This window comes from Pezoporus flaviventris, unplaced genomic scaffold (genome assembly GCF_033815535.1).
Source record: "Pezoporus flaviventris isolate CSIRO_AGI_PZ_B2104156 unplaced genomic scaffold, CSIRO_AGI_Pfla_v1 ptg000012l, whole genome shotgun sequence".
In the NCBI taxonomy this organism is placed as follows: Eukaryota; Metazoa; Chordata; class Aves; order Psittaciformes; family Psittacidae; genus Pezoporus; species Pezoporus flaviventris.
The window spans coordinates 729,140-742,118 of NW_026892560.1; the positions used below are offsets into that span (position 1 = coordinate 729,140).

The following is a 12,979-nucleotide window of genomic DNA, read 5'->3' on the forward strand; positions in this document are numbered from 1 at the left end:
GGGCTGGAGTCAGGTCTGATCCAATCACTCCACGTTCGTAAGGAGGAGAGAAAAGAGGAATCTGAAGGACAGTTTGGCCCAAGCCTTCCTCAGGCACCAGCTGAGGCCTCAGGTGCAGGCTGTGGGGTAGAGCTGGTGATATAAAACCTATGTGTAGATGTAAACAGGTACAGACTTGTGTGCATTTTTATATCACAAAGTATCTCACATACATCTATACTACATGGAACCACAACGGATTTTATACCCCAGATTCTACCTACAAACACAATTTGACCTTCTGTAGGAGTCTGAAAACCCACCGTGGTCAGTGCTGTAAGAAGGAAACAAGACACAATTTGATCCCATTACATCCCACCACGAGCTCCTCCTGGTGAGGCTGCTGCGTGGCTCCTCCTGCGAACTCCAGTGGCTTCTCCATGAAGGGAACGTCGGGATCATGGAACCCCTGACTGGGATTTTCCTGTCTCTGCAGTACCAAGTGGGGTGACTTTTCCACATTCACTCTTCCCAGGCGGAGCGCATCTCTTCAAGGTCTCTCTCACTCTCTGCATCCTGGAAATGCAAGAAGAGAACAGGTAAATACACAGCCCCACTGAAACGATGGAACAGAGCATTTCCCTTTTCTTCTCCAAGCCCACACAAGGTTTTAAGGACACCCCCAGCCTTACCCCTTCCTCCTAATGCCTCTTTTTTCCTCTCTCACCTGCATGTATTTCTCTCTCCACACCCACATCTCTGAAGCTTACTTCAGTTTTCCAGGTACCAAAGAGGGTTTCTCTCAGGTTTCCTCGCTGCCTCGCTCAGACTGGAACCCCTTTGCTTTTCCTTCCCAGCGTGATGGGAGCTGTTTGACTGATGAAGAGAAGTAACACTTGCAAAGACCCAACACAGCCACTTAAGCACTGGCTTCTTACTCGACTCCCACTTGTAATGTCGGGGCAGAGGAGAGGATGAACTGCTCAGGACCCCCCTGCCTGCAGCTTTCTCCTGGTCCTTCCTGATTTTCACCTCAGTGCTTTTATGCTTGACCACGTCTCCAACACACATTTCTTGTGTGTTTTCTGGGGGAAAATCCTCCTTCTATTCCTCAGCCACAGCGTTTTAACCCTGTCCACAGAGATGTCCAAGCAGCACACGAGGCAGGGCTGGGCTGCCTCCTTCCTAAGAAGGGAATGAATTCCACTCCCTGGTCCAGCAGCCCCGGCCAAGCGCCTTGTGCAATAGCGGGCAGTGCCCTGCAGGGGGCAGCGCAGCCCCGCCAGCTCCCTGCCAGCTCCGCTCCCAGCATCTCCCTCCTGCTCTTCCCCTGCCGGAATTTCAGCACAAAACTTTGCTGTAGTGACCCAAAAAACCATCACGGCCTCAAAAACCGGAGGTGCACGAAAATGCTGCGCATTCCATGTACTCACGGAATCCCCGAGGGGTCTGGGTGGGAAGGAACCTTAAAGCTCACCCAGTCCCAGTTAACTCATCTCAGTCTCCCCTCGGGCAGGTTAAAGCCATTCCCCTTGGCCCTGTCCCTACAGGCCCTGGGCCAAAGCCCCTTCCCCAGGTTTCTTGTAGGCTCTTTTAGGTACTGTAGCAGGTAATACCTGCTCCAGCCCTAGGACCACCACTCAGCTCAGGCATCCCCCTCTGAACTGAGCTGCCCAGGCAAAAGGAATGAACCCTCTGCAGAACCCACGGACTGGGACAGGTACCACAGCAGTCAGCAGCTCTGGAGATGCTCCGGTGCCGAACACATGCTGCGTGTTCAGATGCGGCCATAACCAAACCTGTGCGTAAGGGAGGCCTTGCACACTGGGGGCTGGACTAAACCCGCATCAGACACACTCAGCTGCTCAGGATTCATTACTTTAGAACCATAGAATCACAGAACAGTCAGGGTTGGAAAGGACCTTAAGATCATCCAGTTCCAACCCCCTGCCATGGGCAGGAACACCTCACACTAAACCATGGCACCCAAGGCTCTGTCCAACCTGGCCTTGAACACCGCCAGGGATGGAGCATTCACAACCTCCCTGGGCAACCCATTCCAGTGCCTCAGCACCCTCACAGGAGAGAATTTCCTCCTTAGATCCAATCTAAACTTCCCCTGTTTCAGTTTGAACCCGTTACCCCTTGTCCTGTCACTGCAGTCCCTAATGAAGAGTCCCTCCCCAGCATCCCTATAGGCCCCCTTCAGACACTGGAAGCTGCTCTGAGGTCTCCCCGCAGCCTTCTCTTCTCCAGGCTGAACAGCCCCAACTTCCTCAGCCTGTCTTCATACAGGAGCTGCTGAATCTCTTTAGGCACTGAGCTCACGAGCCGCAAGAGCGACCACACTAAGGAAGAAAACACTTTAAACCCCGGGCTTGCACGCTGGGAACAGTTCTATGACCCTATTTCTGTAACCCCTTTCTCCCTGCTCAGCAGCAGGCGGTTACTGGGCCCGCTACCTCTTTTGTGTTAACTGGCAGCTCGGAAGCAAGGTCCATCCAGAGAACGGCTGCAGCCTTGTTCCCCAGGTCCCTGTAGCACTGAGGAGAAAAGAAACACCCACGTGAGAAGAGCTCACCAGCAAAAACCAGGCAGCAAACGTAACCCAGCCATTACGAGCCCCGGTAATCGACAGAGCTGTTCCTCCTCTGACCTAGCTGCAGCGTGTGCTTTCGGGCTTCTGGCACGTCCTGCAGTAGCCTTTGTCCACAGCTCATTACAATCACAGCAGACTATGGGGTTTTGCTTGGTTTGGTTGATTTTGTGTTGTTTTGGGCAAGAAGATTGCTTTTTGGTTGCAGATTTTAAGGTGTCCCTCTGATTTTGACTATTTTTGAAGCTCTATTTTCATTTCCACATAGCCCCTGCTCCTCACAGTGCCCCACCATAAAACCTCTGTACTGAGAGCAGGTCAAAGAGCTCATTCCCCAGGCTGGTAGGCCTGAGGTCACTGCACTGTGCCACTGAATGCTTACAGGTCTGACAGGTCTCACCATCACAGAATCCCAGAGCATTTGGGTTGGAAGAGACCTTAGAGCTCATCCAGTTCCAAGCCCTGCTCACACACAGCGAGCTGCAATGGGTCAAAGACAACATCCAGCTGGTGTAAAGGCCACTACAGCTCTTGCTGGGCTTTCCTCCTCCATCACCTTTATCTTCCCTTAACAAGATGCTTATTGGGATGCAAGCTCTGCATCGAGAGCCCAGTCATAGCGTGCTCTGGACCAAGCAGATCCCACCACTCGCACGCTACCCTGGTAAAACTCCCATTCTTTGGGACACTGGGAATGTCACAGACAACGACTGCAGCTCCTCCTCCTACACCCCCTCTGCCCAGTATTTCTGAAGCTATTTGAGCTTTAAGTATTTCTGGACTCCAGCTGGAGGAATTAAGCAGCAACTTTAACGTTTCAAGAGTTCAAACCCAGTTATTCCCTCCATGCCAACAAAGATCTTTGGAGCACCAGCTCCAGGCACTCGTGGTGCATTTAATCACCACTCAAGACTCCCACTTGTATTGGTAAACCACGAGACACACTTTACCCTTTACTCTTCCCCAAGATTCCCTGCGTACCCCATGGAAGTCCATGGTGCTGGTGGGATTAAACCTCCAGGCTGTGGCCTTCACGTTACCAGGGACACTTCACATAGAATTAGATGGGTTAAAAGCCAAGCAGGATGCTCCGTTGGGCAAAAGCCTCCCTGAATTCCAATGCCCCTGCACTAAATGATTTGGCCTATTATAATCTTATAAAATCTTGCAGTAATTTACACATGCTCAGCACTTTACAGCCAAAGACCACTGTGTAATACAAGTATTTCTCAGCTTAGGAGCATATATGATATGACTGATCTAAAGGAAGCCACAAGTGACTGCTTACCTTGGAAATGTACATTCTTCCTGCCTTGGAATATCCCGGGCTCAGCTCCTCAACCTGCAACGAAGAGAGGGGAGGGTGCAACAGGCAGACATTAGGGTATGCAAAGGACACAGTGAATGCTTAGAGCAGTCTTAGTGCACCTCTTAAACCCAGATGACTAACCCTACTGTTGGAGCTACCTAGCTCAGCATCAGAACTGACTGGCTGGGTCAGCAAAGCTTCTGTGAGTCTATGAATAAGAGGACAAACACCCCCCCCATTCCCTCATTCAGAGCAGGATTCCTACGAGCAGGAAGTACTCCTAAGAATTTCTTCCTAGAAACAGAATTATAGTGGAGCATTTATCACTTCCCTGGCCCCCCTGTGCCAGCGCCTCACCACTCGCACAGTAAAGAGCTTCTTCTTAGATCTAAGCTGAACTTCCCTGTTTCAGTTTGAACCCATCACCCCTTGGCCTATCGCTATGAAGAGCCCCTCTCTGACGTCCCTGCAGGCCCCTTCAGGTAGGCTGGAAGCTGCTCTGAGCCATTCTTCTCCAAACTCCATGAGCAAGGAGCCCCTGAAAGCCTAAAGCAGCTGTCTGCCCAAGTTTGAGATGGAGAGGTTGGACCTAACCTGCCTTTCAATAAAACATTCTGAGAGACACTGGAATGACAGAACACATCTAGGGGAGTGCTGCCAGGGATGAGCTCAAGCAGACCCCTGGAAGAGCACAAACCCATATGCATTTCAAGCAGTGAATCACTGCGCCATGCAGCCTTTCAAAGGAAAACCAAAACCCCTTCAAAACAATTCAGAACCTTTTGGGTTTGGTTGTGAGCCCCTCAAAATCACCTTCTTCTGTCTGGTTATTCTACAACAAGGTTTTGCTTGCACCAGCTCTTCCTCCAGTTTTATAGGATCAGGGAATGGTTTGGGTTGAAGGGAGCTTAAAGCTCCTCCAGCTTAGTGGACCCCTTCCACTAGAGCCGCTTGCTCCAAGCCCCTGTGTCCTTGAGTACTGCCTGGGATGGGGCAGCCACAGCTTCTCCGGGCGCCCTGGGAGTGATGGGTTTAAGCAGGATACGTGTACCCCAGCTCCCCCCTTGTGGCTGCCTCTGCCAGGGCAGGGGGCCCCTGGTTAGGAGGTCTCCTTACCCGTAAGAAGTTCTGCAGCGCGTCCTGTACCGTGGCTGTCGGAGGAGCCTCAAACAGAGCAGAAGCTGTCTTCTTCTCAAGCCATCCCAGGTGTGAAACCTGCCAGAACAGGGAGATGAAACCATGAAACCCCCTGGAGAGCCAGCATACACAGAAGGACAGACAAGGAATTATCCAGGTCCCTGGAGCTGGCCCATTCTCCTTTCAGAAAGCCAAAGATGCTGGTAGCGTTGGCAGATTCTGGACGAGCCTCCGAGTCCAACCACAGGGTTAAACCTGACTTGATTTCCTTGTCCTGAGTCAGCTTTTGCAGTTCCATACGTCAGCTGCCACGTGCATAATGGTCAACATTAGATTTGTCTCTACAATTGATTTACTACAGATGTGAAACAGCACGGGTGGTCCAAAACTACCACTGCACCAGCCCCTGGCAGCTCTCCCCATGCTGGACTTAGAATCAGTCAGGGTTGGAAAGGACCTTAAGATCATCCAGATCCAACCCCCTGCCATGGGCAGGGACACCTCACACTAAACCATGGCACCCAAGGCTCTGTCCAACCTGGTCTTGAACACTGCCAGGGATGGAGCATTCACAACCTCCCTGGGCAACCCATTCCAGTGCCTCAGCACCCTCACAGGAAAGAATTTCCTCCTTAGATCCAATCTAAACTTCCCCTGTTTCAGTTTGAACCCGTTACCCCTTGTCCTGTCACTGCAGTCCCTAATGAAGAGTCCCTCCCCAGCATCCCTATAGGCCCCCTTCAGTCACTGGAAGGTGCTCTGAGGTCTCCCCGCAGCCTTCTCTTCTCCAGGCTGAACAGCCCCAACTTTCTCAGCCTGTCTGTGAGCTTTTATACCTTCAGAGGTTTCTGAATGCAGTGTTTAACACTGCCCATCACTGGAGTGTTTTGCTTGGTACTGCCTCAGCACTGAAGAGTTTCCAGCTCCCACACAAGTGCAACTCCCAAACTACTTCTTCAAGCAACTACAGCATTTCCACACCGTACTTTCTGATACAGCATCTGAGCTCGGAGCTAAGAGTGCCCTCAGTCCTTATGGAGGCTGGTTTGAATCCATTCACACAGGGAATTCAATTCCAAGGAGGAAGGAAACAGCAGGAAGCAGTACAGAACTATTTTACCTGGTAACACCACCTCCCCAGAAGATAGTAAGACTGTGGATCCTCTGGTTTCAGTTCAATTGCTTTATCGATGTGTTCCTATGGAAAATCACCACCAACACACATTACATTTTTGCTATGATCAAATACAGTATCCACAAGAGCAGACAAAACCGTGTGGAAAGTGGAAAAGGAGAAGCAGGGGTTGGAACTGGATGAACTTAAGGTCCCTTCCAGCCCAATCCATTCAATGATTCCACATCCACGATTCAAGTGTCAGTGATCAATAACATCACAGCTACGAGATCCCAGGTTTTCTGAAAATAGGCTCAGGGAACCCAGAAACACAGCATTTTACCAGCCTCAGAGACAAGAATTCCTACACACAACAGGATGAAGCTGCCCTGCAAGCGTGCTCACAGGCAGCTGCTGCGGAAGAGCTGGTGCTGTACTTCATTACCACATGGTAACCTCCTGTTTCAAGCTCCCTGCCTCATCATGGAGGTACATTCTGTTTGCAAGACTTCTAGGCTTCCTTTTTCTGAGATTCAAGTGTGGGACTGTGCAGAGGCAGAGCAGCCACCTCCTCATACACTGCTGGAATCACCTTCTTCAGCCCAAACCCCCCACCCACAGAATCAGTTTGAGACCCATCTCTTCCCCAATAAGAGCTGGAGCCAATTTTCCTACCTTTCTGTTACAGAAGTGAGTATGGTTCAGCACTTGCACAGCACCCAGCAGGTCCCTTCTACTCACCTTAAACACATACCCAGTTTGAATGCGCTTCTGGATGCTCTCATGTTCTGACAGCTGCCCACAGAGAATAGCATACCTACACAGGGGAGACATTGCAGCAAATCAGTTTAAATGTACATTTACATCCCACTGATATCTTCGGAAGGAAGGTACCTATGGGCATTAAGGCTGCACTGGGGAAACCAAGGAACACTCCACACCTTTTTCAGGGAAGGGTCTATGTGCAAGTGTTCAGTGCCAAGAAGGTATTAGCTTGAAGGATGCCAGCAAGTCAACAGGAGTGGCTTGGTGTGACACAAACTCATTGCTGTCAGGCTGAGGAGCCTTCCTTCTACCTATGACAGGAGCTTCTACACCCTAAAGTTCTTCACTTAGCAGTGAAGCTGTCAGAACACAAAGCAATGACGAGTAAGGGCTACAGCAGCGAGAGCCAGGACTACGGAAAGCTCTATGCTAACTACGGCACACAACACCCCGTCTACAGCACAGCAGTTGGCTACTCAGAGGGAAAATACCATGGAAACCTACCCACATCCTGCAGCCTGGCAGGGCCACCAAGCTTGGGAAACAAAAGAACACGTTTTCAGCATTACAAGTGCAAGGCCAGTTAGCTTTGTGTAGCAAGAGACCCTAAACTGTGACCCCGAGAAGCCCAGTCCCTACCAAACGGGCTCTCTGATGAGCTGTGAAAGTTAAGGAAGGTTCATTGTCAGTGGATTTGCACCCTCCCATCTCACCCCCTTGCCCCACAGCAGCTCCAACCCCCTCCCTCCCTGCACTGCACCCAGGAAACAGCAGATCATAGGGAGGTGCAAGGGCACCGCTGCTAAAGAGAACACAGGATCCCACGTGGGATCCCAGGTGAGACCTGTGGGAATGGAGGCAGCTCCCCGCTGTGCTCAGAGCCTGGCATGGCTGGAATGGATGGACAAATGAATACCACAAGCCTTGTCCTTACAAAAATAAAGCTGAAAAGAAAGATGCAAAGAGACCTCCCTGGAGGTCACTGCATCCGCACCCCAGCGCTGCTGGCTCCTCTCACCACACTGTATCCCAAAGCATCCCTGCTCATGTTAAGCGATGTCCATGCAGGAATTTGCCAGAAGACTTTTGAATCTTCAGTGTCACTAAAAACCCCACAGATGGAGTCACACCTCATGGCTCTGCCTGAACTAAATGCTCAAGGTGTGAGTTGCTATACAAAGAAGTGCATCTCCTAAACACTGTCATATTTGTTGTTAAGCCTCATGCCTTTAACATGTTTTGCGTGTGAAAAAGCACTGGTTCAGCTTTACAACTCCTATTTTCCATGACAATGGCAAAGATCACCAGATCAATGTGTTAACTGGGTAAAATCCTTTCCTCCCGCTGAAGAAGTTCAGAGCTGCTCTGTCACAACGTGCTGCTTGCAGAGGATGAAGTAAGTGTTTCTATGGGCTGCTCCAGTTCTGTTTCACAACTGGCATCAGCCTGTGCTAAACATCCCTCCCTACATGACTGGGGTTTAGAAACAGAAGCTAATAAAAGGCCTGTTTCCTAAGATCACAAGATACAATACTCCTGTACAGTAAGTCATGTAGCCCTCTTTAATGTATAGAATCCCAGCCTGGTTTGGGTTGGAAGGGACCTTAAAGCTCCTCCAGCTCCAACCCCTGCCATGGGCAGGGACCCCTTCCACTGGAGCAGCTTGCTCCAAGCCCCTGTGTCCAACCTGGCCTTGAACACTGCCAGGGATGGGGCAGCCACAGCTTCTCTGGGCACCCTGTGCCAGGTCTGTGACTCTGTGACTGATTCAGGTCCTGACCTCCTGTCCTCACTCAGCAGCACCAATGTGGTTTCCTGCTTCCATCCCTTCTGCTCGTTTAGCTTGGCTTACCTGAGCTATTTATTCTAATCCATTTGGGAAATGCCTTGGAATGAGTGTCACAGGAGGCTCTGTGGAGCTGCAGGACTGACAAGCAGTAAGAGATTAACAGCAGTGAGTTAGGGAAGAGGATTTTCACCTGTAAACACCACGTAACCTCTGGAGCTCTGTTCAAATCAATGTCCCAGCAGTTACCAAACCCTTTTATTATGACTTCACTTGACTAATTATTAACCAGAACCACTCATTACACTGCAGACACTGGTCAAACTGCAAGTTCCCATTGGAATCTCAGCCCAGCCAGGATTTCCCCATTTACCAGTAAATCAGCTCATGGAAGCAGACCCCACCAGATGAGAGACAGCTTTGAAGACAGCTCATTTCTGATGGTGCCCTTTGGCTGCCTCCATCACAGCAGGACATGCACATGGAATCCAGCTCCACGGCCAGGGTGGTTTGCCAGCCCAAACACATCTCTCTTAACTGTGTCAAAGGCTTGGTAGCTGAGGATGCTGCTGCTCCTTCCTGCATGGGACAACCAGTAAACTCAAAAGGAGGGGAATAAAGGGAGGAGGGAAAAGAAATGGGGAGAAGCAGCTATTTTGCTGGACACATGGTTCTCCCTGAAGTAATATGGCAACTGGGAGCAAACCTCTGCAAAAAGCTCTCTGCAGGCTTCCTGTGACTGCTCTGGGTGAGTCTGGCCATGACTTCAGCCTTACACAAGTGCAGGGGCCTCACGTGAGTTTGACTCATGAGCAGCATCCACAAGAGCCACTGTTAGAGCAACACGAGCATTACCTCACTGCCATCCAAATGATACCCTCGTGTCTGCCCGGAAGTCTTCACTGCTTTAGAGGAAAACTGCTTTCCTTTTTCCAACTGAAACAATCCTGTTTGGGGGGGGTGTGTGTATCACCTATTGCACAACTTATGGCTCACGTCTCCCAAGTAAGACCTTGCACCACTGGAGCCAACAACAAGATGCAACAGAAGCAATTCACAGTGACTCCTGCTGCTCTCCAAGAGCAGCCAAATCCTGCTGCCCAAATCCAGCAAAGCCCCCACTTTCCAAGCGTGATCAGCTCCACTTTGGCCAAGATACACCAAGATGAAAGCAAGAGCCCAACACACACAAAGACGTCATTCCAGTACCAGCTCCGGTTTGAGGCAGAGGATCACTCAACATTCAGTCCTGGGAACATACTCAGGTTCAAAGGAGACCTGGCAAATGATGTTCATGATGTTAGCTCCTAAGGAGTTCACTCAGGCACGTGGCTAAAACCAGAGTTAATTTTCATTAGTGACTTAAGCCAAAATGCAAATGACTGGCACAGCAAAGAAAGGCTGGAACACCCCCTTGTGTACCAGCACTGAAATCCCCTTTCCTTCATGCTAAACCAGTTAAAATCTTCTTTGGCAGCCTCAGCTGGGACACACACTGCGTCTTCAGCTTTGCTCACTGTCTGTGTTGGGTTTATCTGCTGAAGATCTGGGGTCTGCCTTGGGAGGCAGCAGGAAAGGACCATATGTGTTCTCTTTGCAGAACAAGATGTATTCATCCCCAGAGAGGTCTGAAGATACAAGTGGTATTTACTGTGTAGAACACACTAGTTTTATGGAGTGACCTCATGCCTGTTTAAACCTCTGGTTTTACTCAGAAGATGCAGTTCCAGCTGTTCTCCCAGGAGCTACCAGCAAAGAGGAGGGATATCCATCCCTGCTGAGGTTCCTTCTGTCCCTGCTCATACTCTTGAGCACTTCCTTTTCCTTGACTCCTCTCTGGTGTTCCCACTCTCAAGGCCTGCGTGGCTCAGGACATGGAACAGGATTCCAGCACCCCTGATGAGGGGAGGGACCCTCCTCAGTCACGGATGCTCTCAGGCAGCTCCAGCTACATGCTGTTTCTCCTCCTCTAACTTCAGAACTATTTGCCATATAGATCCTTCTGCCCCTAGTGCATACTGAGAGTAACTCCCGTGTTTAATCCACCCACTGAAGAGAAACGCTCAGCTCTTAAACCCAGACACAGCTCCAAATCGGCCAGATCTGGGCAGCACAACACAAAGAGTTAAATCCTAAAGTACTGCCAGCTGTGGACATTAAAGCTCTTTTCAAGTCATACCTGGAACGCCACCACTTTACAAAGAACTGGTATCTACCCACAGCCAGGCAGATGCACCAGCACAATGTGCCCTCAACACCAGAGGGATGTGGAGCTGTTGGAGCGAGGCCAGAGGAGGCCACCGAGCTGCTGCGAGGGCTGGAGCAGCTCTGCTCTGGAGCCAGGCTGAGAGAGCTGGGCTGGGGCAGCCTGGACAAGAGAAGGCTCCTGAAGGGGAGACCTGAGAGCAGCTCCAGTGCCTGAAGGGGCTGCAGGGAACCTGGAGAGGGGCTTGGGACAAGGGCCTGTAGGGACAGGCCAAGGGGAATGGCTTGAACCTGCCCGAGGGGAGACTGAGCTGAGCTCTTAGGCAGAAGCTCTTCCCTGGGAGGGTGCTGAGGCGCTGGCACAGGGTGCCCAGAGAAGCTGTGGCTGCCCCATCCCTGGCAGTGCTCAAGGCCAGGTTGGACACAGGGGCTTGGAGCAAGCTGCTCCAGTGGAAGGGGTCCCTGCCCGTGGCAGGGGTTTGGGACTGGATGAGCTTTAAGCTCCCTTCCAACCCAAACCAGGCTGGGATTCTATGAAGTTAAAAGGGCTGATGCACAATTCAGTGGCTACCGAGTGTGCAAGATGCTTCTCCAACGTGACAGGCTCTTTAGAAGAGAAGGCACATTTCGGAGGTTCATCCAACCCACGAACATATCCTTCTCCTGCTTCTCTATAACATACAGAATATCACCAGGAGAGCCAAAGCTTATTATGCCTTCTGCAGTGACAGCTTCAGCAGTCAGAAAACAGCACTGGATTTCCAATGGGAAATACCCAATTCAAACGAAAGCTGCTAAAGCAGCACCTGCAAAATTTCCCCCCAGTGGAGCTCTGAAATCCCTCACTGCTCTGGCTGCACCTCCACTATTTCTTTAACAAGAGGAGCAGCAGCCAAGGCAAACACACAGCTCACTATCCCTGCCTGATCCCTAAAGCTGCTGTACGTGCTTGAGTTGTGCCGCAAACAGCCCCACTGCACCGACAGGGAACTCTGATGAGGCCACAACTGCTGCTCTCACTTCATCTGTGAAGTCTAAGCAGCAAACCACACAGCTCTGTGCAACGACTGAGGCTTCTTCTACCCACCCCTAAACGCAAGCAAGAACAGACTTAGAAACCTGAACAAGTGTTTGCTCTGTGCTCCTCTTCATGAGCTGAAACCAGCTCAGGCAGCAACCACTTCAATTGGACATAATACCTGTTCAGAGACCTTTCACAATCAAGGCAGTGAATGACTCTGTCTAAATCAGAAGTAAGAATCAGGTAAGATAAGAGAGGAGAACATTAAGAACACTCAGTATCATTCCAATCAGCCTACAGCACACAAGTGTATCCTAAAGGCAGTAAATACTCCAGATCCCCAGCACAGCTCTCCCATGTTCCTGTATTCCTCCCAGGAAAGGAGAGCTGAGAGCAGCCCCAGCACACCAGAGCTGACTGCTCTGCCCAGCCCACAGCTCTGCAGCAACGGGGCCCCTGGCACCCACTGACCTCCATGAAGCAAGTGACTACAATAAGAGCCTTGTACCAAGCCCCATGTTGGGACAACCCTTGAGGTCCAAAGGGCTCTCCCTCACATGTGAGCAGCTCCCAAAGCCAGTCCAGACACAGTCCCAGACCTTCAGTGGTTTTCTGTCATTCTAGAAACCATCCACTATGGAGCTGCCAGAGCCTTCAAACCAGCCAGCCACAAAACACCCCAGCTGGTCACGCTCCCCAGAGCACTGCCACTGCCAGCACTCACACATCCCTCTTGTTCACAACCTTGCTTCCTTCATTTGGTGCTTTACAATGTCAGTGATTACTGCAGTAACCAGAAGGGACTGAAAGAGGGGAAGTTTTACTTGCATTGACGACTGCATGTGAAGTATCTTCTGTCCTGCTCGACAAGCAGCACACCTCAGAGCAAATCAACAGGGAATGACTGAGCAACAGGAGCAAATCACACAGCAAAGGGAGCAATGAGCAAGCACAAGAACCAGCACAACTGCATCACAGGTAATCCATAAGCATAAGTGGCAACTGACAGGATAGAAAATTACAGTCAACATGAAATGAGGAAAAATGCAGCCCTTATAATACCTGCA

At 50.7% G+C, this 12,979-nt stretch overlaps 1 protein-coding gene across 1 annotated transcript in view; it reads right to left on the minus strand.

The window, feature by feature from the left end:
• Positions 1-275: 275 nt before the first annotated feature.
• Positions 276-12,979, minus strand: part of RMDN3 (regulator of microtubule dynamics 3) — a 28,353-nt gene continuing 15,649 nt past the window's right edge. The window contains exons 7-12 of the mRNA XM_061450921.1: positions 6,877-6,952; positions 6,142-6,219; positions 5,001-5,099; positions 3,864-3,917; positions 2,442-2,522; positions 276-555 (exon numbers count right to left, since the gene is read on the minus strand). Of these exons, the coding sequence (XP_061306905.1) occupies positions 502-555; positions 2,442-2,522; positions 3,864-3,917; positions 5,001-5,099; positions 6,142-6,219; positions 6,877-6,952 (442 nt within the window). The 3' untranslated portion in view covers positions 276-501. The remainder of the gene's footprint in view (positions 556-2,441; positions 2,523-3,863; positions 3,918-5,000; positions 5,100-6,141; positions 6,220-6,876; positions 6,953-12,979) is intronic.